At 49.6% G+C, this 24,653-nt stretch overlaps 1 protein-coding gene across 1 annotated transcript in view; it reads right to left on the bottom strand.

The window, feature by feature from the left end:
• Positions 1-669: 669 nt before the first annotated feature.
• Positions 670-24,653, bottom strand: part of LOC140395361 (E3 ubiquitin/ISG15 ligase TRIM25-like) — a 43,867-nt gene continuing 19,883 nt past the window's right edge. Inside the window, exons 4-7 of the mRNA XM_072483016.1 lie at positions 12,948-13,119; positions 10,906-10,995; positions 7,553-7,613; positions 670-2,404 (exon numbers count right to left, since the gene is read on the bottom strand). Coding sequence (XP_072339117.1) covers positions 2,383-2,404; positions 7,553-7,613; positions 10,906-10,995; positions 12,948-13,119 — 345 coding nt within the window. The 3' untranslated portion in view covers positions 670-2,382. The remainder of the gene's footprint in view (positions 2,405-7,552; positions 7,614-10,905; positions 10,996-12,947; positions 13,120-24,653) is intronic.

Raw genomic sequence — 24,653 nt, 5'->3', positions numbered from 1 at the left:
TTCCCAGCTTGGGTCACTGTCTGTGCAGAGTCTGCACGTTCTCTCCGTGTCTCTGGGTAGCCTCCGGGTGCTCCGGTTTCCTCCCACAGTCCAAAGATGTGCAGGTTAGGCGGATTGGACTTGCTAAATTGCCCTTAATATCCAAAAAAGTTGGGTGGGGTTACTGGGTTATGGGGATAGGGGGCTCTTTCCGAGAGCCGGTGCAGACTCGATGGGCCAAATGGCCTCCTGCACTGTAAATTCTACGATTCTATGAATGAGTCCACTTGTTTTCAGCAACAATTCAAGGCTGCTGCACATTATGTCATGTTTTCTCTGCCCTAATGCAACATGTGCCCATCCTGCCCTGAGCTCCCTCACAGAATGTTCTTCCCTATAGTCAACCATGTTTATCTCCAGCCAGGTAGGATGTGGGCATCTCTGATAAAGACAGTATTATCTCCCATCCTTAATTGCCCTTGTCCCAGACAATAATTTTGCTGGTGATATGTTAACAGTCTCTTAGTCTCTTGGAGCTAAAATAACTTGGGCCTGTTTTCTGCTGCAGCAGGCGAGAATGCGTAAGCTCACCAGCACAAAACCCACCTGGAGTTAATATCAGGGTCAGCATTTAGAGCATTATTGACCATTCATTCAGTACATAATTTCAATACCATATCACACGTAAAGAATCATATAAATACATTTTATTGATCTATATTTCATTCAATTGAAATGAAACAGTAGCAGTTTGCTTTATATAAACATTATCAGTTGATAACATGTTTCTTAATTGTAATGTCAGAAGAACGATTTTAATTAATGCTTTCAGATGTACTTAATAAAACAAGAAGGTGTTGGTGGTCCCACGCCGAACACCCAATGAACAACTGTTGTAGGAGCTGGAAGCAAATGCTAAAATGATATATGCAATAGAACAGCAGGAAGAGAATAAAATATGCAACAAGATAGCATTCAAGATACTAATGGCTGCAGAAATGGCACTTCCAGCACTTGACTTGATTAGGAAAAATTTATCAACTGCATGATCTAGGTTTGAGATCCTGTTTACCCGGATTGTAATTCGTGAATTGCAGGCACTCTTGCCTTCTGTCCTCCCTCACTGCTCGCTTGAATGGATGGACTTCTCAGGAAGGGTGTCCATAATGATGTCACCAGAATGATGAGACCACCTTAGAAGATCGGCACAATGATCCATGTGACGGATTAACTTGAGGCATTGAAACGCTTCGACATTGTGGGCGGAAAATAATCCAGGCGATTGGGGTCTGGTCCACTAGCTGGAGAAGTGGCAAGAGCTCCACGCTGCCTCCTTTAGGGAAAGTCTGCCATTTTAATTGCCAATAAAGAGCTATTGTGGGCAGGGTGGGAAATCCAATCCCTGAAAGCTGCTGGGCAATCCAATGCCAGCGGCTCTTCCATTGCAGGCAGGGTTACTGGAACTAGTAGTAACTGCTGGCAATAAATCCACCAAAGACCTTGGATGGCCAAGGGAACCAGGCTGCTGTTAAGGCCAGGAAGGAATGTGGTCTTAGTGGGCCCCCTTGATCAGGCATTGCATGTCTGACAACAAGGGATCTCTGAGCCCACAAGCAAGCAGGTTGAATGCTAGAGGCAGTGGGAAGAAGGCCCTTAAAGCCCATTTAACGATCTCCAATGGGGCAAGAAGGCCATCGGGGCAGAAGTAGGAGGATGAAAGCGTCCTTACCTTATACCCTCTAGCCTAATAGAATGTCTCCCCATCTCCAAAATCATCTCAGTGCAGGGATTAAATTCCACCATCTATGTTTTGGTCACATCAGAACCACACCTTCTATAGTGTGGGTTGCCTTAAAAAAAATAACCAGATAGAGAATAAGGGGCATCTGGACAGAAGCACAAATCAAAGAACCAAGTACTGCACAGGGTCAAGCCCAGCAGGGTTTTGAATTATTCTCTAGCTCAAACAAAGGCCTCCCGTCTAATTAGCTTGATTGGTGTTCGTGCAAGACCCGTTGTGTGAGGTGTTTTGGTGCTCGCCAATCTAGATCATTCACCAGGCCATTGGGAGAGGGAACGGGGGTGAGAGTCAGATGGGAGGTGGGGGCTGGTATGTGATTTCTAAACACAAGGACGCATCCCTAACTACCAACCAAACTATTCCTTCCCAAGTAACAGGTGCATTCTTTGCTTTTCAGGACTACCCTGTTGTATGTAACTATCAATTAGGCACAGATGCCTCACAGGCATTGAAAAGGTAAACCTTCAAAATAGTAACATTTCCTCAGTGCGAACTCTCCAAACATGTGACTTGCCAACAATTGTCAAATCTCTCCAAGTGCTCTGGACCATGCCATGGGTTTGGTTAATTGTGTTCTACTCTTCCAATTGGACAAGCTTGGATCAAAAGTCAGCTTCATGACATCTGAAAGACAAAAAGACTTTGGCTATGGCCCAGTGCGGTCCATCTATTTTCTTGTGATAATAAATTAACAAACAATAAATCGCACTGACAAATTGACATATTCAGGCGTCAGCTGTGGCACACTTGCCTCTTTGAGTCAAAATGTTATTGTCCAAGTCCTGCTCCAGATATATGAGCATTTGGCCAAGGTTGATGCTGAGGGGGTGCTGCATTGTTGGAGGTGCCATCTTGCAAATGGGATGTTTAATTGAGGCTGCATCTGCAATCTCCGAGGCCATCAATGATCTCAAGCAATTATTCATTGGACAGCAGGAGTGTTCTCCCCAAGTTCTAGTTCAATTTATCCTTCACCCTAACCAGTAAAATCTAACCATTATCACATTGTTATTTGTGGGAGCTTGCTGTGTAAAAAAATGTCTGCCTCAGAATGTCCCAAACTGTTTTAAATCCTCTATTTTGAAATGAAGTCATTGGTGTAATGTAGGAATCACGACAGCCAATTATTCAACAAGGTACCACAAACAGCAATGTGATAATGACCAGATGATTCACGTTAGTGAGAGACAGACCGGGCGGAACCTTACCAGAATCTGACAAACTGTCAGGCTCAGACTGTGGCATGTCACTCTCCAGTTGCACATACCTGTTTTCTCTCTCAATATTGAGCATCTTCGAAACAAAAAATGAGTTGGCGTGACCCTGGTGTGATCTGATGGAGCCAGCAACCGGCTCCACAGGGATCAGACACCAGCATAATGGCCCCAAGCCCCAATCACGGAGGAGTTGGGGGTTCTCCACTAGCCATCCCCCCCCCTGACAATCATCTCCAGCATTCTGCTCCCCCTGACAATTGCCAGAATTCCACTATTCCCCCCGACAATCAGCGCTGGCATTCTCCTCCCTCACCCACCCCCCTTGCTGGCATTCCTCTCCACACCCTAAGAATCCTCACCACCATTGCCCCCCCCCCCCACAGCACCCAAAGATCCCTCTCTCCTCCACCCCCCCCCCCCAACCCCCCCACACACACACATATCAATGAATGCCCCCCCATTGGGGCTCCCACTAATGGCAGTTTGAATCTGAGACTGGGGGCAGTGCATGTCTGTCCCGTCCCGTCCCCCCGCCCTCACCCCGGGGCTATACTTACCTCTGCACATTCGGAGGGATCCCCACAACTGCTTCTTGTTTGGCCCAACCTGTTGTAAACCTCGCTGATGGTGGTATGAATATTTAGTGAAGGAGGATCATGTAGTCGGGGGCCCGCTGATAACATTTGAATTCATAGAAATCTATTCAAATTAGGTTAACGTCCTCGTGACATCACCAGCGATGGGCAGGGAAAATCGGGAAACACAATTTCTCCGGCGTTTCCGATTCTCGATGGATTTTCCGGCCATGTCGCCGATCCCACGCACGGTTAGTGCGAGCTGAAAATCACCCCCTATGTATTAGTGATGATACAATGCTGTTCCGGTCATTCGAATAGTTGAGCTCCAGGTGGGGTCAGAAACAGCCATCTATTTTTTAAGTGCAGTTCATATTAATATTGTATTTGCCGATATGCGAAATTGAGTCAGCAAATAGTGTTAAATATTGAATAGCACGGAAATCCATCTGTATTACTCACAATCTCTGAAATAGCTGTCACTAGTTAAAATAGCTACATTTTCTAACAGCCAGTGGATTTCTGAGAAGCCTTTAGAAATTCAATTCATTTAACTACAAAAAACTCATTATAGAACAGAATGATTAAATCCGATAGGACATTTGATCAACACACCTTTGCTGGCTGTTTGAAAAATCTTAGGAATAGAGGTGGTTTAAACAATTTATATTTCTGTGCGCTAGAAATAAGGTTTAAGTTTAATTTTAGTGTTTCTGTGTATGTGTGCTAAGAAAGGGCTAAAACTTTAGTTTAGCTTCTTGTTGAACAAAGGTGCGTACAAGTGAATCCTTGGTGAAGGCATGTGAGAGGAAGTGTTGTTTGAGAGAAGATTCCAAGCGTATTTTTCCAGTTTGGAGTTTGGAAACCCTCGTGTGAAAGCCAGAATTCCAGTGAGGCCAGTTGGCACACAGTGTGACAAATACCTGGGAGCATTTGATGATAAATCCACAGAGGTTGGGTGACAGCTGTGACCTGGTTTCAGAGTGTGGTGTGTCTGACCACATTTTGTCTATTGCCTTACAATAGGGGCAGCACGGTGGCACAGTGGTTAGTACAGTTGCTTCACAGCGCCAGGGACCTGGGTTTGATTCCCCGCTGGGTCACTGTCTGTGCGGATTCTGCACGTTCTCCCCATGTCTGCGTGGGTTTCCTCTGGGTACTCCGGTTTCCTCTCACAGTCCAAAGATGTGCAGGTTAGGTGGATTGGCCATGATAAAGTTGCTGGCAGGAACCAAGATATCCTTAGACAAAGTGGTTGAGTTGGCTCAAGTGACTGAAAGCACTGAACAAAGCACTTTTGAACAACAAGGTATGCAAAGCGAGGTAAATCAGCTGGAAACGACAGCTGCTCAGTGAGGGTGTAGTGGAACCTGAGAAAAGGAGGGGTGACCGTCAGTCACAAGGTTTAGAGGCTTCTTTTCGTTGTGGGGGAGACCATCCCCAAGACAGATGAAAATGTATGGAAGTAATCTGGTTGCATTGTACTAGAAAAGGCAATTTTCAAGCCAGTTGCAGAGTCAGACCGACTACACGGAGTTCCCCCCAAAACATTGCCTGCTCCAGTGAACAATCATGAGGAAGATCCTGAAGAGAAGTCCGAAGTCCATAAGCTCAACATGGTGAGATGCTCACAAATGACTTACCACGCCACCTATTGAAATTGTCCCTATCATTGAAGGCCATCTGTGGAGGTCGATACAGGTGCAGCTGCCACAGCAGTAGGAGAGCAAACGTTTAGGTATCTACAGTGAGGGCTACAGCCTGTGAATATCAGAAGTACTTCAGCCACTTTAGTCACCGATACTGGGGAGGCACTGAAGAACATAACATAAGAACTAGGAACAGGAGTAGGCCATCTGGCCCCTCGAGCCTGCTCCGCCATTTAATGAGATCATGGCTGATCTTTGTGGACTCAGCTCCACTCTCCGGCCCGTACACCATATCCCCGAATTCCTTTATTCTTTAGAAAGGCATCTATCTTTTTCTTAAAAACGTTTAAAGCAGGAGCCTCAACTGCTTCACTGGGCAAGGAATTCCAGAGATTCACAACCCTTTGGGTGAAGAAGTTCCTCCTACACTCCGTCCTAAATCTACCTCCCCTTATTTTGAGGCTATGCCCCCTAGTTCTGCTTTCCCTGACCAGTGGAAACAACCTGCCCGCATCTATCCTATCTACTCCCTTCATAATTTTATATGTCTCAATAAGATCCCCCCGCATCCTTCTAAACTCCAATGAGTACAGTCCCAGTCTACTCAACCTCTCGTCATAATCTAATCCCCTCAACTCTGGGATCAACCTAGTGAATCTCGTCTGCACTCCCTCCAGTGCCAATATGTCCTTTCTCAGGTAAGGAGACCAAAACTGAACACAATACTCCAGATGCAGCCTCACCAATACCCTATACAATTGCAGCATAACCTCACTAGTCTTGAACTCCATCCCTCTAGCAATGAAAGACAAAACTCGATTAGCCTTCTTAATCACCTGTTGCACCTGCACACCAACTTTTTGTGACTTGTGCACCAGCACACCCAGGTCCCTCTGCACAGCAGCATGTTTTAACATCTTACCGTTTAAATAATAATCCATTCTGCTGTTATTCCTCCCAAAATGGATAGCCTCACACTTGGCAACATTGAATTCCATCTGCCAGACCCTAGCCCATTCACCTAACCTATCCAAATCCTTCTGCAGACTTCCGGTATCCTCTGCCCTTTTTGCTTTACCACTCATCTTAGTGTCGTCTGCAAACTTTGCCACATTGCACTTGGTCCCCAACTCCAAATCGTCTATGTAAATTGTGAACTGCGGGCCCAACACTGATCCTTGAGGGACCCCACTAGTTACAGGTTGCCAACCAGAGAAACACCCATTTATCCCCACTCTCTGCTTTCTGTTAGTTAACCAATCCTCTACCCATGCTACCACTTTACCCTCAATGCCATGCATCTTTAGTTTATGCAGCAACCTTTTGTGTGGCACCTTGTCAAAAGCTTTCTGGAAATACAGATAGACCACATCCATTGGCTCCCCGTTATCTACTGCACTGGTAACGTCGTCAAAAAATTCTACCAAATTAGTCAGACACGACCTACCCTTTGTGAACCCATGCTGCGTCTGCCCAATGGGACAATTTCCCTCCAGGTGCCCCGCTGTTTCCTCCTTAATGATAGATATTGGATTGTCGTCAATACCAGTATCGTACCAACTACAGTCAGCCCAGCTACCATTAATCGTAATGAAAGGACAAAGCCCAAGCCTCATGGACAAGATTGGCTGAAGAAAATCAAGCTAAACGTGCTCGGGATATTTAGCATCATGATCGGGGTGCTGGAAATCTGAAATAATAACAGTAAATGTTGGATGAACTCAGCAAGTCTGGCAGCATCTGTGGAGAGAGAAACGGCCAAAATTGTCCAGCTGTTCGCTGGCAGCATGATTCTCTGGTCCCACCGGCAGTCCACCCCCATCCGTGAGTTTTCCAGCGGCATGGGGTGGCTTCAATGGAATTCCCATTGACAGCGGCAACAGCAGAGAATCCCGCCATCAACGAATGCCGCGTTGCCTCCCGCTGCCGAGATACACGTGGCTGGAGAACCACACCCAACATTCCGGATATAAATGATCCTTCTACAGAACTGTTATTCCTTACCCTTTGACCCATTCTGCTAGTGCTAGAAAACCAATTGAAGTTAAAACATGACAACTGGGACAAGTGGGCTCAAGGGTGTATTCACCAGTACCCAGGGAGTATTCACCAGTGCCCAGGGGCCTAAGCAGATGGGGACAAGACAGCCAGAGACCCCTTGAATCCAAATCCTGAGAGAGCAAATAATTGGAGAAATAATGGGTGGAATGCCTGTGGGGTCATCAACACATGTATTCATTAAAAAGAGAATCATTAAGATTGTATTTTGGAATAAGGTAAAAAGATTTCTGCAGGTATTATGGAAATTATAAATATAAAATGTAAACTTACCTGCAGTGCCTCCTAGAAGACCAGCCCTGGGACGCATTCCTTGGAGGAGGAGCAGCGGCATCTAATTGTGGGAGGACAAAAGTCAGTTTAATGCCAGTGTAATTGTCAGTATAGCTAGCCTTACAATCAAAAGCAGTACCTTTATGGCACACATGTAACTAAACCATAGCCCAGGAAGTTTGTGTGGCAACAGCATGTGCATGCTGGGCCCACTGAGATTCTGTGAGGAAACCAGTTCCTCTTCCTGTAACTCTAGCGAAACCAGTGGGAATCCCCTGAACACCACCAGAGTTTCCAAAAAAGTTTCCAGCCACTTTGTACAGATGAGTAAATACTCCGTATGGCAAATGACAGCAGAAAAGAGGCAGGGCAGGGACTCAATGTACTGGGAGTTGCTAGTCCTTCATTTCTACCAAGACCCAGCGAAGGGCAGATATCGGTTAGGGCCTACATTGGCCCTCAATGTTTGGCACATATTATTAAAGGTTGACCACTTGCACACTGGCTGCAGATACTATGCCTGGGATTGGGAGAGGATGAGGAGAGATAACTTTGGCACTTCCCCACACTCCCATCAAAAAGACAACAGTGGACAGAAGATTTGATCTTTCAAGGGTAGGTGGATGTTGAAACATTGCTCATGGTACTGCCTGTCCCATGCTTAGGAAATCTCCTTCCACTGCCTCTGGAGTCTTCAATGTGATTCTGGCAGTAGTGGCTGGGGATCTTAGGTCCTTCTTGTTTATTCCCTATTTATTCGCTTATTTCCCTTTTTCTTTTCTTTTTGCTGTTACAGTTTGGATCCATGGATGATTAATGGACATGTGTCTTTAAGGCACTGTATCTTTAATTCAAGCAGAAGAAAGAAGTAGCCTGTGCCTTTAATTCAAGCAGTAGCCTGTGCTGGTTTGGATTGAAGTTGTAGACTGCCCGGCACCAATGACAGAGATTACCTGGCTCTCAGTTTGATTGATTTGGCTAATGGCCAATGAATTGGCACAAAAGGCTGTGGTCTGCCCAGTATGAGTTAGTGATTGGATCTGATCCCACTGCAATATTTTCAGAGTTACAAGGTTGTCAGTTTAGTTTCAATTTGACTCCTGGCAGCTTAGAGAGAAGACCCACTCTCTCTTCCCTCCATTTTTCTCGGGACGGCTGTGTTTCTGAATTTTCAGAAAGCCTGGATGGATCTGTTTACAGGACAACGATTGCAGGCTGTGCAGGTGAAGTCCAGGATCTGTTAACTCTTACCAGAAAGCTGGTGTGAATTGACTATCTTTCTCCAGAAGGCCTGCTGCCTGGGCGTACTACCTTTTCTGCACTACAGAGGCCTGAAGACGAACCACGAACTAAAGCAAGATTTGAGGATACAAAGTCTCTGCCTCTCCAGGAAAGGTGTGAGTACGGTGCTTTTAAAAACTGCAGGTCAACCAGAACAGGCTGCAACACAAAGATTGTAATCTACAAGCTTATTGTGAAGAAAGCATAAGACCATAAAACATAGGAGCAGAATTAGGCCACTCGGCCCATCGAGTCTGCTCCGCCATTCAATCATGGCTGATATTTTTCTCATCCCCATTCTCCTGCTTTCTCCCCATACCCCCTGATCCCCTTATTAATCAAGAACCTACCTATCTCTGTCTTAAAGACACTCAGTGATTTGGCCTCCACAGCCTTCTGCGGCAAAGAGTTCCACAGATTCACCACCTCTGGCTGAAGAAATTGCTTCTCATCACTGTTTTAAAGGATCGTCCCTTTAGTCTGAGATTGCGTCCTCTGGTTCTAGTTTTCCCTCCAAGTGGAAACATCCTCTCCACACAGGCTAGGAACCATCATCTGATTTAAACACTCTTTCCTCTTTCACTTACATTTTTCCCCCTTTTCCACCCCTCTGTATTTGTCTGCCTGGTGTGTGTGAGTAGAGGGTGGGGAGGCAAGTTAAAGTAGGAGTTAGGTAGTTATTAATATTTAACCAACTGCATCTGCTGCGTATTTCATCATTATTTCTTGTTATAAATAAACAGTAATTGTGTTTCAACTTACAAACCTGGTGGCTGTAATTGTTGGGCAGCCGAGGGCCAAGGTTTTTGGGTATTCTTATTAGAATTATTGGTTAATTCACTTGTGTTGTGACTCCAGGATGAGTGGGGCTGGAATTGACCGCGCACTTGTCCAGGGTTTCATGACAATTATCTGCTCAAAGCTCTCAACACATTGCTGGAAGGTCTGTTTTGTATCAGAGGATACTTTGTTTGACAATACAGTTGATTAAGTGTGCAGGAGATTACATGGGGGAACTCATTCAAAAGGGTTGTGAATAAATCAAATTTGTTTTTATTGCATAACATCTGTTGTTTTTATGAAACATATGTAAAAACTCCATCCAATATTCTTACAAATGAGTGGCTCTTACAAGTAACTCAGTGAAACATTCTTCCCTCTGGGTCAGATGAGTCTGAGTTTGTGACCGACAGAAGAGACTCGAATGCAAAATCTCAGTTGATAGTCCCAGGACTGAGGGAGTGCTGCACTGTTGGCAGTGCCGTTTTACAGATTAAATGTTAATATTTTCTCTTTCAGGCAGGTGTAAAAACCAATCCATTGGCATTATTCAAAGAAGAGAAGAGAAGTTGCTGACCTGGTGTCCTGACAAATATCCATCCCTCAACCATAACCAACCCCAGATGTAAAAGAACAGTTCTGACCAAGGGCTGGATTCTCCGATACTGCGACTCTTACGAGCAGAAAGTCGTCACCGCCCCTGCACCGACCGGGTCCGGGCCGGCGCATGCGCACCTCGGCGGCCGCACTGTACAACATGGCGCCAGCCACACACGGACCCAGCATGCCAAAAGCTTCCACCCTGTGACCAGCTTCGCCACCACCCCCCACCAGTCCCCCCAGCCCCCGATGAAGGCCCCCCTGCCAGGGGAACGGCTCTCCCCCCAACTGTGGTGGTGCTGCACTCAGTCCGCAGCCGCCACGCGAGGTCCCCGAACGGTGTGAGCACACGTGTCCCACGACATGGGGGACTCGGGCCATCGGGGGCGGAGCATCGGGGCGGGGGGCCTCGGGTGACGTCCTGAGGCCGTCCATACAGTGTGTGGCGTATCCCCGATTACGCTGTTTGTGAGGTGGCGGAGCATCGCAAAAACGGCACCGCCTCCGATTCCGGTGCAAAGGGGGATTCTCCGGCCGATCGTCGAACATGATTTTAGCGATCGGAGTATACCGTCCATGTACTCCTATTTCACCTTTTTACTTTTTTTTTCCTTCTGCCCAAAACCAATTCTTTGATTATTTACCTCAGTGTTGTTTGTGGTCAGTTCAACCAAACTTATAAAGCTACTCACACTGTAAAACATCTTTCCGAATCTTGGGTTCCTGGCGAAGCAGAGATGTGTGTGGAGACACATCTGATGACCGAGCAGCTTTCTCATTCCCTGCATACAACACAAGAGATGAAAGAGTGGAGTTGATTTGGGTATCGTGGATCCTTATTCAGTACCTTATGGTATCACAATGACTTACTGGCAGCTTTCTCTCTTGTCTTTGAGTCATGGCTTCAAGCCTCACTCCAGAAATCTGAACCTATTAACTAGGCTGGCACTCCTAGTGCAGTACTGAGGGAGTGCACTTCTGTTGGAGGGACCTCTTATAACAAGGCCTTGTCTGCCATCTCAAGTGGAGATAAAACATTCCACAGGTGCATTGGAAGAAGTAGAGCAGGGCCATCCTCTTGGTGTCCTGCCCAATATTGCTGGTGCTCACCAGGAAAACCACCAACAATTACCTGTACATTTTGTGCTGCTATGTCAACGTCAGTTGTCTCAGGAGGGACCTGTTTGGGAGAGAGAGGGTGATGGTGATTGGGAAAGGTGGGGACTGGGATTAGGTGTGAACTGTGGCAGGCTATGGACAGTCATTTTAATGTAGGATCTAGAGATTCAGCAAAGTATTTTTTCGATGGTGGCTGCAGCAGCCCTGGTGGCTGACCCGGCCTCATGTAGACCACCTTCTCTTGAATGCAGCTGGCCGGATGTCAGCTGCATTCAGGGTGATCCAGTTTGAGAAAGAAGACATCAAGCAGACCTTAAAGACCCCTCATTTCCAAATGCTGAGAGTCTGAACTCCACGGAATGCCTTTTGATTCTCTAGGATTTAAAAACGAATATCCATGACACTGCTGCAAGCAAACATGAGAAATAGTATCGGGGCAAAAGAAAATGGAGGTTATAAAATTCTCTTGAACACATTCATTAATGATATAAATACAAGAGACAGGAAAAAGAGTCTGTAATAACTGAAAAACTGTGATTTATCCACTCAGGTAATGAAGATTCTGTTCACCAATTGGCCATGGGAGAGTAGTGCACACAAGGCTGATTATGTCAGGTGACCAGTAGTTGAAGCATGGAGGTGAAGTGGTTTGATGAAATCTGGGAATGTACTAATCAAAGCTGGCAACCCGACAAACACCTGTTTTGTTTGCATGCCCTAGCTGTCTCTATTGATGCCAATATTGGAAGGTGGCAGACTTATCTTTTAGGTTGTGCGTGTACCTGACACCCGCCATATTGGACATTTTGGCAGCCATTTTGAATCTGTAAAATAGGTTCAGCATCATCATATTTCTTGTTCCATATTTTACAAGTAATTCATTGCCAAGAAGCACGTGGGACATTTCAAGGTCATGACAGGAACTAATGTAAATGCAAGTTTGTTATGTTTGTCTGTCTTGTTTTCTGTTTCAAAGTGCATCCTTAGTTAAGAGAGTGAAGAGGAATGAGCAATTTTCTATCCATTCAAATGTCTCCAAGGAGCCAAATGTGACTGAAGGAAAGGGGAGACAAGCTACGGGATGTCGCAGGATTGAATAATGAGAAACGACTGAAGGAACTTCAACCAGGGAAGGGAGGTGAGAAAGAGGAGAGTTTCTAGAAATGTGCAACAAGATCATTTAGAATTGATATCAGGGAAAACACGTATGAACGAGAGCTGGATATGTTTCTTACAGGTCCAAAATTCCTCATTCAGGAGGTAGAGCTGCATCAAATTCAGGCCCAGCGTCTCCTTGTCTAGTTTTGATCTAGGTGAGGGTGGAAGAGGAATTTCTCAGATTGATTGTTCCTCAGAAAGGCTGGGGTTTTTATCTGGGCTCTCCCAGGAAATCCGATGGTCTCAGGGTGGGTTGTAGTATAATACACAATGGACAGACTAGATGCCCCAGAGGATATTTTCCCCGTCAGTCATTGTTCCGTCTCTTGTGCCAACCTTCTGACCTTCAGAATGCAAAGCCTGTGTCAATGTCTCGTGAACTAGGAATATAGGATCAGGGAGATTGCCATTCAGCCTTTCTCAGCCCGTTCTACAACTTCATCTGCAATGCACTGACCTCTTGATTCTGAACTCTTCAGTTTGCGTTTCATGGCTCGACGCAGACACTCCTTCACCTGGGCGGAAAGTTCGGTGGCAGCTTCGCTGGCACGAGCCAGCTTGGAATGTAGATCGGACTTTAACTTTGGGACATTGGGGACCTGAGAGGAGGAGCTGAAACAAAGGGACTCCTGAGAGGAAATACAGAATCGTGAGAATGAAGAACTTGCATTCATATGGTGCCTTTCACAATCTCAGGACATCCAAAACTGCAGCATTAGTATACTATACAAAGGTTGATCTTCAGGCCTTCCTAAACTGACCACCATAGAAGACATTGAATCCCTACAGTGCAGAAGGAGGCCATTGGGCCCATTGGATCTGTGCCAACCCTCTTTTTTTAAATGTATTTTACTACAAACGTGTATCAAAGCAGGTTACAGCAAATAAACACCCTGGGAAACATACTTCCCAACAATCAGCTATACAGTCTGTACAGATTGTTCCCCTTTTTCACCCTCCCCCCACCACCCACCCCCACCCCCCTGTGATGAACTGCTCCTCAAACACGGTCACAAACATCCCCCACCTTTTCTCAAACTCCCCTGCTGAGCCCCTTAACTCATACTTTATCTTCTCTAACCGTACAAAGTCGTACAGATCACCCAACCAAGCCGCTACCCCCGGTGGCGAAGCCGATCGGCACTCCAGCAAAATTCACCGACATGCAATCAGAGAGGCAAAGGCCACGACATCGGCCTTCCTCCTCTCCATGAGCTCTGGCTTCTCTAAAACCCCAAATATCGCCACCAAAGGGTCCGGGTCCACTTCCTCCTCCACTGTCCTGGCTAAGACCGTGAACACTCCCGCCCAGAATCTTCCCAATTTTTCACGACCCCAAAACATGTGCGCATGATTCGCTGGCCCCCACCCACACCTCTCACACTCATCTGCTACCCCCTGAAAGAAACCACTTATTCTCGCCCGAGTTATATGCACCCTGTGCACCATCTTAAACTGTATCAGGCTCATCCTTGCACAAGGGGAGGTCCCGGTTACCCTTTGCAGTGCCTCACTCCATACTCCCCAATTGATCTCCATTCCCGACTCCACTTCCCATTTCTCCTTGATCTTCACCACCCACTCGCCTCCCTGCTCCCCAAGCCACTTGTATATATCCCCAATTCTTCCCTCCCCTTCCACATCCGGAAGCAGCAGTCGCTCCAGCAGGGTGTATCCCGGCAACCTAGGGAACCCCCACCAGAACTTTTGTGCAAAGTCCCTAATCTGCAGATACCTGAACTCACTCACCCTCGGCAGCTCTACCCTCTCCTTTAGCTCCTCCAGACTGGGGAACCCTTCCTCCAAATACAAATCTCTCACCTTGACCAGCCCCACTTCCCTCCACCTCTATCCATCCCCCCGGCTCAAACCCATGATTCTCGCACAGCGGCGTTAGCACCGACATCCCTTCCATCATGCAATGCCCCCTCAACTGATTCCATACCTTCACCGTGGACTGCACCACTGGGCTCCCTGAATACCTACCTAGAGCTAGTGGCAATGCTGACTTCACCGCAGCCCTCAAACTAGACCCCTTACAAGATTCCTCCTCCATCCTCACTCAGTCGACCTCTTCTCCTTCTCACTATCGCCACACCTTATGCACATTCTCCGCCCAATAATAATGAAGCTGATTTCACAACGCCAACTGGAGGCAGGAAGGGTCTCAGAGGACTGAAAAGTGGCTGATGTAACACCACTGTTTCAGAAGGGAGGGAGACAGAATACAGGAAATTATAGGCCAGTTAGCCTGACTTCGGTCATTGGTAAGATTTTAGAGTCCATTATTAAAGATGAGATTGCGGAGAACTTGGAAGTGCATGGTAAAATAGGACTGATTCAGCACGGCTTTGTCAAGGAGAGGTCATGTCTGACAAATCTGTTAGAGTTCTTTGAGGAAGTAACAAGGAAGTTAGACAAGGGAGTACCAGTGGATGTGATTTATTTAGATTTCCAGAAGGTCTTTGACAAGGTGCAAGTTCAGCAACGCCAAACCCCCCTTGCTGCCTCCGCTTCTGTAGCAGGGTCCTTCCCACCCTTGGCACATTCCCCGTCCATACAAAGCCCGAAATGACCGTGTCCACTTTCCGAAAAAGTGGTATAAAGATCGGGAGAGCCTGAAAGATAAACAAGAACTTCGGCAGAATATTCATTTTCACCACTGGACCCTCCCCGCCATCGTTAAGTGCAGTGTATCCCACCTCCTAAGATCCTCCCTGGCCTCCTGCACCAGATTCGTTAAGTTCCACTTATGGAGCCCCGTCCATTCCCTCGCTACCTGAATCCCCAAATACCTAAACCTATCCCTCGCTACCGTAAATGGCATCCCCCCGAAATTAGCACGCTGTCCCAGCTCATTCACCGGGAATACCTCGCGTTTCCCTACATTCAGTTTGTACCCCGAGATCCCTCCAAACCTCCCCAGCAGGTCCATAATCCTTCCCATACTCTCCAACGGATCCGAAACATACAGCAAGAGATCATCAGCATAGAGCGACACCCGATGCTCCCTCTGTCCCCTCATAATCCCTCGCCACTCTGTCGACCCTGAGAGCCATCACCAATGGCTCTATGGCCAGCGCAAACAGCAACAGCGACAGCGGGCACCCCTGCCTCGTACCCCTGTGTAACTCAAAGCTTCATGAGCTCATATCATTCATCCTCACCCTCGCCCTTGGTGCCACATACATCAACCGCACCCACGCCACAAATCCTGGCCCAAACCTAAACCTTCCTAAAACCTCGAACAAGTACCTCCACTTCACCCGATCAAATGTCTTCTCTGCATCCATGGGGCACCATCACCTCCGGTACCAGAGCCCCCGACGGATTCATCACCACATTCAACAGCCGTCTTATATTACTCACGAGCTGCCTGCCCTTCACAAAACCTGTTTGATCTTCTGCACCCATCCCCGGGACACAATCCTCCATCCTCCCCACCAACAACTTAGCCAATACTTTCACATCCGTGTTCAATAGTGATATGAGCCTATATGACCCACATTCAACTGGGTCCTTCCCCTTTTTCGGGATTAGCGTGATTACTGCCTGCGTCATCATCTCCGGCAGCTCCCCCTTCTCCAGTACTTCATTAAATGCCCCCAACAGATGTGGTGCCAGGTCCGTCACAAATTCCTTATAAAATTCTGTCGGGTACCCATCCGGCCAGGGGCCTTCCCCGACTTCATACACCTAATACTATCCAGCACCTGGGTACTCATATTGCGCCCCTCTTGCCCTACGCAGTTGCCCTATCGCCCTCCCCGTTGTCAGCCTGTCAAACTGCCCCTGCAACCTTTTCCTCCTTGCCAATCTCTCCGCGGTGGGCACCCTCGAATATTCCCTGTCCACCTCCACTATCTCGCTCACTAGACGGTCATGTTCTGCCCTCCTTTCCTTATCCGCATGATCCGTAAACAAAATAATTTCTCCCCGGACAACTGCCTTCAATGTTTCCCAAAAAATGGCCACCAATACCTACCCATTCTGATTCAACTTCACATACTCCTTAATCACCTCCCACACCTCATCACAAAAACCTCCATCTGTCAAAAACCCCGAGTCAAACCTCCACCCCAGCCTCTGCTCTCGTCCCGTTCTAAACCGAATCTCCAGCCAGTGGGGTCCATAGTCTGAGGTAACTATCCCAACATACTCTGCCCCCTCCACCCTAACTCAGTACAAAATAATCAATCCTCGAATACACGTTACAGACGTGTGAAAAGAAGGAATACTTCCTTCCCCCTTGGGTTCTGAAAACACCATGCGTCCACCATACCCATCCTCTTAATAAATCCCCCCCCCCTCCAGCTCTCTCGCCATTTGTACCCTATCCATCAGCCTGGGGCTTGACCTATCCACCCTCGGCTCCAGGACACAGTTAAAATCTCCTCCCATGATCAACTGGTGCGTGGCCAAATCCGGGATCGTTGCCAGCAACCCCCTCACAAAACCCACATTCCATGTTCCGCCTCCAATCTCCTCTACCATCCGTCATCTTCCCCACTTAACTCCTGGTCCTTTAATTCCACCCTATACCTAGCCCACCCCAGAGGGCCTCTTTCTCCGCCCCTGACCATGTCATCTCTCACCCCCTGCCACGTCGCAGCAACCTCCCCCCCTTGCCCTCTTCCCCTCCTTCCCCCACACTTCCTGATGCACTATCAATTACGGCGAGACGAGAGTAGAGAGTAATCAAGGCTTTATTACACATAGATGTGTAGCCTCTTACAGCCGCTGCCGAAATGGCTGCAATTCGGAGAGCACACACATTTATACTCCGCCTACTGGGCGGAGCCAGCAGGCAGGGATCTACCCCCGTACCTGTAGTATAGGGGCCTTACTGTAATACCCTTGTATGCAGAGCAGTATATACAATATAATACAACAGTGGTGACTACCACATTCACCCCCTGTTAAAAATGAGTCCAGCGGGGGTGGTGGAAAACTATTTACATACAGGTTGTCATTAAAATTTCAGAGAAGGTTACAAACTTAGAAGGTCGGGCGCCTTGATCCGTCGTTGAGAGCGCCGCTGTGCTGGTGGCGAGTATTATACAATATAATACAACAGTGGTGACTACCACACTTCCCCCTCCACCCAGCCACCCCTCTCGACCTACCCCCCACCACCTCACTCCCGTTCACCAGCATAACCTGCTCGTGCAGCTGCCCCTGCCCAAAGGCACCTCCCAATGACCTCCCCGCCCCCCCCCCCCCCGCACTCCTCAGCTCAAGGAAGAAGGCTCCCTGTGGACCATACCCTCCCCCACCCAAACAAGGACTTCTGCTGAACTCCAGGCCGCCTTCTCCAAAAGCAAACAAACAAATGTTAAACACAAACAGTCCCATAAAACATGAGGGGGGATGGGAACATCCATCCCCACATAAACATTTTGCCCCTACAACTCCTTACAATCTCAACATTAAACAGCAAAATCCTCCCCCCAAAAAGCCCCCAATCCCTACACCCACTTCAAACATGCTCCCAACCATTACAAAGTGCCAGCACGCCAGTTCCCAAGCATTGTCCATTCAGTTCTCCCCCAGTTTATGCCCCTTAATGAAGTCCTCAGCTGCTTCTGGGGTCTCGAAATAATACTCCCGGCCTCCAAACGTCACCCATAATTTTGCCAGGTAGGGCACCCCAAACCTGATCTGCTGGTACAGCACCGCCTTGGCCTTATTGAACCCTGCCCGCCATTTTGCCAATTCGGCTCCAATGACCTGATAAATCCGGACCTTGATCCCCTCCCAGTCGCAAGTACCCATCGCAGAATCATCTCTTTCTCCACAAATTTGTGGAGTCTCACGATCACTGCCCGTGGCAGCTCCCCAGCTGTAGGCTTCTGCCTCAGGGACCTCTGCGATCGGTCCACTTCAGGCACCTTATCTAGCACCCCTTCTGCCACCAGTCCCGCCAGCATCCTTGAGATGTACCTCGTGGCACTCACACCTTCATTCTTTCAGGCAGGCCCACTACTCGCAGGTTCTGTCTTCTCAATGTATTCTCCTGTTCCTCCACCTTTGCCCTCAAAATTTTACACAGGTCCCCTAGCAGCTCCACCTCTGCCTCCAGAGTCACCACATGATCACTATGGTCCCAGATCACTCCTTCGAACTCCTGAATCTGTGACCCCTGCACCTCCAAACACCTCTCCACCTGTTCCAGAGAACTCTTCAGGGGTGCCACAGCTTCTGCAATGATCTTTCAGCAATCCTCTTGCATTTCTTTCCTCTGTTGATGGAATTCTGCCTTGATAAAAGCCAACAGCTCCTGTATCTGGGGCTTTCCAGCTTGCCCTTCCCCCACCTGCATGTTTAAAGAGGTTGTTGCTGCCACTGAAGCCTGTTCCAACTTGTCAGCCAAATCTCTGACTGTTTTCTGCCGGGTCTGGTGACCAGCAGACATACCACTCCCGGGGGAAACTCCTCTAACATTAATGATACACCATCAATAATAGACGACAAGTGATAAACGTAACTGAGGCTTTAATACACTAAACAGCAAGGCTCCTGCCTCTGGACCCGAACTGGGTCCGGAGGCGGAGACATCCCACTTTTATACAGAAGCCCCGAGGGGACGAGCCACAGGCGGAGCCAGCCTGGTCAAGCCCAGGCATGTACAACACAGCACAGTGAATATAATACAATAAACACAATACCGTGGTTTACCACATTCACCCCCTGTTTGAAAAAGTCCGGCGGGGGTTAAGTGGTGATAAAGGTCAAGTCTGTCGGGGGCCTTGACCCTCCGCTGTAACCACCTCAGTCCCGGCTGTGGTGTTGGTGCCAGCGTCGAGACCTGCGCGTCCGGGAGCATGTTGTCATCTTCTTCACCCAGATGTTGAGTCGGCGAAGGGGGGGTGCGGCGTATGGGCGGGGGTGGTGGTTCTTGTCCTCGGTGGGCCTGCGGGAATCAGTTTGTGAGGCAGGTGGGCGGAGGGAGACGGTGTAGGGTGGGGTGTGGTGGTGATTGTCACCAGGGAGCCTGCAGGAGGCAAATCCCGAAGGGAGACCATGTCCTGCCGCCGTCCTGGTGTGTCACGTAGGCATATTGGGGGTTCACATGGAGCAGCAGGACCTTCTCGACGAGGGGGTCGGTTTAATGGCTCCTCGCATGCTTGCGGAGAAGGACGGGCCCCGGGACTGTCAGCCAGGACGGAAGCGAGACCCCGGAGGTGAATTTCCTGGGGAAGGCAAACATACGCTCATGAGGAGTCTGGTTAGTGGCCGTACATAGAAGTGACCGGATGGACTGAAGCGCATCGGGGAGGACCTCCTGCCAGCGGGAATCTGGGAGACTTTTTGACCGTAGGGCCAGGAGGACGGCCTTCCAGACCATCGCGTACTCCCCCTCCACCTGTCCGTTTCCCCGGGGGTTATAGCTGGTCGTCCAGCTGGAGGCGATGCCTTTGCTGAGCAGGAACTGACGCAACTCGTCGCTCATAAAGGAGGAGCCCCGATCACTGTGGATATAGGTAGGGAACCCAGACAGGGTGAAAAGGCTGTGCAGGGCCTTGATAACGGAGGCAGAGGTCATGTCAGAGCAGGGGATGGCGAAGGGGAATCTGGAGTACTCATCAATGATGTTGAGGAAGTACACGTTATGGTCAGTGGAGGGGAGGGGCCCTTTGAAGTCCATGCTGAGGCGCTCAAAAGAGCGGGAGGCCTTTACCAGATGTGCTCTGTCTGGCCGATAGAACTGCGGTTTGCACTCCATGCAGACCTGGCAGTCCCTGGTCACGGACCTGACCTCCTCGATGGAGTAGGGCAGGTTGCGGGCCTTGATAAAATGGAAAAAACGGGTGACCCCTGGGTGACAGAGGTCGTTGTGGAGGGCCCTGAGTCGGTCTACTTGTGCACTGGCACATGTCCCACGGGAGAGGGCATCTGGGGGCTCATTGAGCTTCCCGGGTCAATACAAGTTGTCATAGCTGTAGGTGGAGAGCGCGAACCTCCACCTCAGGATCTTGTCGTTCCTGATTTTGCCCCACTGTGTATTGTCAAACATGAAGGCATCCGACCGCTGGTCAGTGAGGAGAGTGAATCGCTGGCTGGCCAGGTAATGCCTCCAATGTCTCACAGCTTCTCCTATGGCTTGGGCCTCCTTTTCGACAGAGGAGTGTCAAATTTCAGAGGCATGAAGGGTACGGGAGAAGAAAGCCACGGGTCTGCCCCCCTGGTTGCGTATGGCGGCCAGAGCAAAGTCCGACGCATCGCTCTCCACTTGGAAAGGGATGGACTCGTCCACAGCGTGCATCGTGGCTTTGCCGATGTCTGCTTTGATGTGCTCGAAGGCCAGTCGGGCCTCAGTCGCCAGGGGAAACGTGGTGGATTGATCAGTGGGCGGGCCTTGTCCGCGTAGTTGGGGACCCACTGGGCAAAGTAAGAGAAGAACCCCAGGCATCTCTTCAGGGCCTTGGGGCAGTGGGGAAGGGGGAGTTGCAGCAGGGGGCGCATGCGGTCAGGGTCGGGCCCTAGGACTCAGTGTTCCACGACATAGCCGAGGATGGCCAGGCAGGTTGTGCGAAAGACCCATTTCTCTCTATTATAAGTGAAGTTCAGGGGTTTTGCAGTGTGGAGGAAGCGCCGGAAATTCTTGTTAGGGTCCTGCTGGTCACGGGGCAGATGGTGACGTTGTCTAGGTATGGGAACGTGGCCCGAAGCCCGTACTTGTCAACCTTTCAGCCCATTTCCCTTTGGAAGACCAAGTTGGTGACGCCAAAGGGAACCCTGAGGAAGTGATAGAGATGGCGTCTGACTCGAAGGCAGTGTATTGGCGGTCCTCCGGGCGGATAGGGAGCTGGTGGTAGGCAGACTTCCAGTCGACTGTGGAGAAGGCTCGATATTGCGTAATCTGATTGACCATGTCAGATATGCGAGGGAGGGGGGTACACATCGAGCTGCTGTACCGGTTGGTGGTCTGGCTATAATCGATGACCAACTGGTGCTTCTCCCCAGTCTTGACGACCACCACTAGGCTCTCCAGGGGCTGTTACTAGCCTCAATGATCCCCTCTCGCAGGAGTCGCTGGACCTCTGACCTGATGAAGGCCCTGTCCTGGGCACTGTAGCGCCTGCTTCTGATAGCGACGGGCTTACAGTCCGGGGTGAGGTTTGCGAAGAGGGAGGGTGGGGCGACCTTAAGGGTCGCGAGTCTACAGACAGTGAGGGGGGGCAGGGGTCCGTTGAACTTTAGGGTAAGGCTCTGGAGGTGGCACTGGAAGTCGAGCCCCAGTAATAGGGCAGCGCAGAGATGGGGGAGGACGTCGAGCCTAAAGTTGGTGTACTCTACGTCTTGCACAGTGAGGGTCGCGACACAATACCCCTGGATTTCTACTGTGTGGGATCCGGAAGCCAGGGCGATTTTCTGGGTCGCGGGTAGGATGGGGAGGTGGCAGCGCCTTACCGTATCTGGGTGTATGAAGCTGTCCGTGCTCCCGGAGTCGACAAGGTCGAGCCCATTGATCCGGACGATTATTGTAGACTTCGCGAGGTGGTACGCCCGGGACTGGTCTAATGTGATGGAGGCAAATGTCGGAAGACGGTCGGCGGGCCGGTCGGCGGTAGCGGCGGCTAGCGTATGGTCGGGCGAGCTGGGTTCCTGGGAGGCAGCGAAAGGGTCCCAAGATGGCGGCCCCCATGAGTCGCACGTGGCAGGTGAGGTGTAAGATGGAATCCAAGATGGCGGCCCCCGTGGGTCACACACGTCGGCTGAGATTAAAGATGGCGGCACCCACGGGTCACACATGGCAGGTGGCGCGGCACCTGGGGGTGGCCCCAACAGGCAGCAGGCAGCGCTGCTGGGCCTAGAAGATTTAGGGGGTGTCGGGCCTGGCAGGCTTTTGCGAAGTGGCCCTTCTTCGCACAGCCATTACAAGTCGCGTTCCGTGCCGGGCAGCGTTGTCGGGGGGTGAGTACCCTGGCCGCAGAAGTAGCACTTTAGGTCTCCGGCGTTGGCGGGCCGCTGCGCGACACAGGCTTGCGTCGTGCCCGGGTCGGTTGATGGCTGCGCCCACGAGGCCCACGAGGGTGCCGCGCGGTCGGAGGTGTAGGCCCCCATGTTCTGGGAGGCCACCTCCAGTGAGTTGGAGAGCTGGACTGTCTCTGGGAGGCCGAGTGTGCCCCCTTCTAATAAACGCTTGTGGATATAGTTCGAGTGCATGCCCGCGACATAGGCGTCCCTGATCAGCAGCTCCGCGTGCTGGGTAGCCGATATCGCCCGCCAGTCACAGATTCGACAGAGGATGCGCAAGGCGCACGGGAATTCCGCGAGTGATTCCCCGGGGCGTTGGCGTCTCGTGGCGAGGAGGTGCCTAGCATATACGTGGTTGACAGATTTCACATAATGTCCTTTTAGCAGCGTTATCGCCTCCGCGTACGAGAGGGCGTCCCTGATGAGGTTAAAGATTCTTGGGCTCACCCGTGCGTGGAGGACCTGCTTCTTCTGGACGTCCGTGGTCTTCGTTGAATGATGCGAGGTAGGCCTCGAAGTAGCTTAGCCAGTGTTCAAAAGTCTCTGTTGCATCAGCTGCTTGTGGGCCCAGTTGCAAGCGATCAGGCTTGAGTGAGTAGTTCATCTTGAGTGAAGAGTCCATCTTTAGAAGTTTAGTGTATTAAATTGATACACCATCAATAGTAGACGACGAGTGATAAACGTAACTGAGGCTTTAACACACGAAACAGCAAGCCTCCTTCCTCTAGACCCGAACTGGGTCCGGAGGCAGAGACTTGCCACTTTTATACAGAAGTCCCGAGGGGAGGAGCCAGAGGCGGAGCCAGCCTGGACAAGCCCAGGCATGTACAACACAGCACAGTGAATATAATACAATAAACACAATAACGTGGTTTACCACAATTCACCTATGCCTTTTCATCAAAATTCCATCCAGTATTTGGTAAAAGGAGCTCTTTTCTGTGACTTTAAGCAGGAGTTGCCCTGTATGTGGCCACTCACAACCGGAAGTCCTGCACCAACCCTCTTAAAGAACATTCCACCCCGGCCCACTTCCCCACCCTATCCCTCGTAACCCCACCTAACTTGCACATCTTTGGATACAGGGAAAATTTAGCATGGCCAATCCACCTAACCTGCACATCTTGGACCTATTCTAACTCACTCCTCACTATCTCCAACTGAGACAGTAAATCTCCCAGAGTCAACCCTGTCATGATATTCAAACACACACATCATGATGGACACACTAACAGGCAAATCAGAGTACACAACACCACAACCAATCACAGACAAGAACACCAACCACATAAAAAGCACGAGCACGACACCTGGAGGTCGGTAGGTCTGGGGAGAAGGAAGCATGAAAGAGCTGTTGAAACACCACAAGCAGGGAGCCCCCCACGTGCAGAGTGCAAAGACCAAGTTGTAAATAGTGAGTTTAAATAAACAAGTGTTGTACCATATGCAACTGTGTTGGCTCTTCTGTGTGTTAGAACACCCAACACCACATGGTACAGGAGTGGATCGATACCTGCCTACCAACCTGCCATTCTGGACATGGACCACACCGGCAAACCGCAGCCGATGCAAGTCACGGGGAACCTAGGCACCAACTGGAAGCTCTACAGGCAGCGATTTGACCTGTACATCCGTGCCACCGAAAAACAGAATGTCTCGGATGATTCGAAGATTGCAATGCTCCTCTTCTACGCAGGCCCCCACCCAAATGATGTCTTTAATTCACTGGTGTTCGAGGAAGGCGAAAACCAGGCCAAATATGACACGGTCATCCTCAAAATGGACCAGCACTTTCAAACTGAAGTAAACGAAACTTTCGAAAGATACATCTTTCAGCAACGCCTGCAAGGTAAGGAGGAGCTTTTTCAACCCTTTTTGACGCACCTCCGGATTCTAGCGCAGTCCTGCGGTTACGGCACCACCACAGAGTCCATGATCAGGGACCAGATTGTTTTTGGCGTTGCCTCCAGTGGCCTACGCCAGCAGCTTCTTAAAATAAAGAGCCTCACCTTAGCGTCTGCTGTGGAAGCCTGTGTCCTCCATGAGAATGCTGCCTGCCGTTTTGCCCGATTCCAGGCGTCCGAGTTGGCACGGAGGGGGTCCCCAGCCGTCGAATCGGCAAGCCAGGCCGCCCACGACGTTGAACGCATCCAGGCCGTCGATTTCTTCCCGCCCCACGGCC

This window comes from Scyliorhinus torazame, chromosome 18 (assembly GCF_047496885.1).
Source record: "Scyliorhinus torazame isolate Kashiwa2021f chromosome 18, sScyTor2.1, whole genome shotgun sequence".
NCBI classification, from domain to species: Eukaryota; Metazoa; Chordata; class Chondrichthyes; order Carcharhiniformes; family Scyliorhinidae; genus Scyliorhinus; species Scyliorhinus torazame.
The sequence above is the reverse complement of the archived record's forward strand: the minus strand, read 5'-3'. Positions and strand labels throughout refer to the sequence as shown.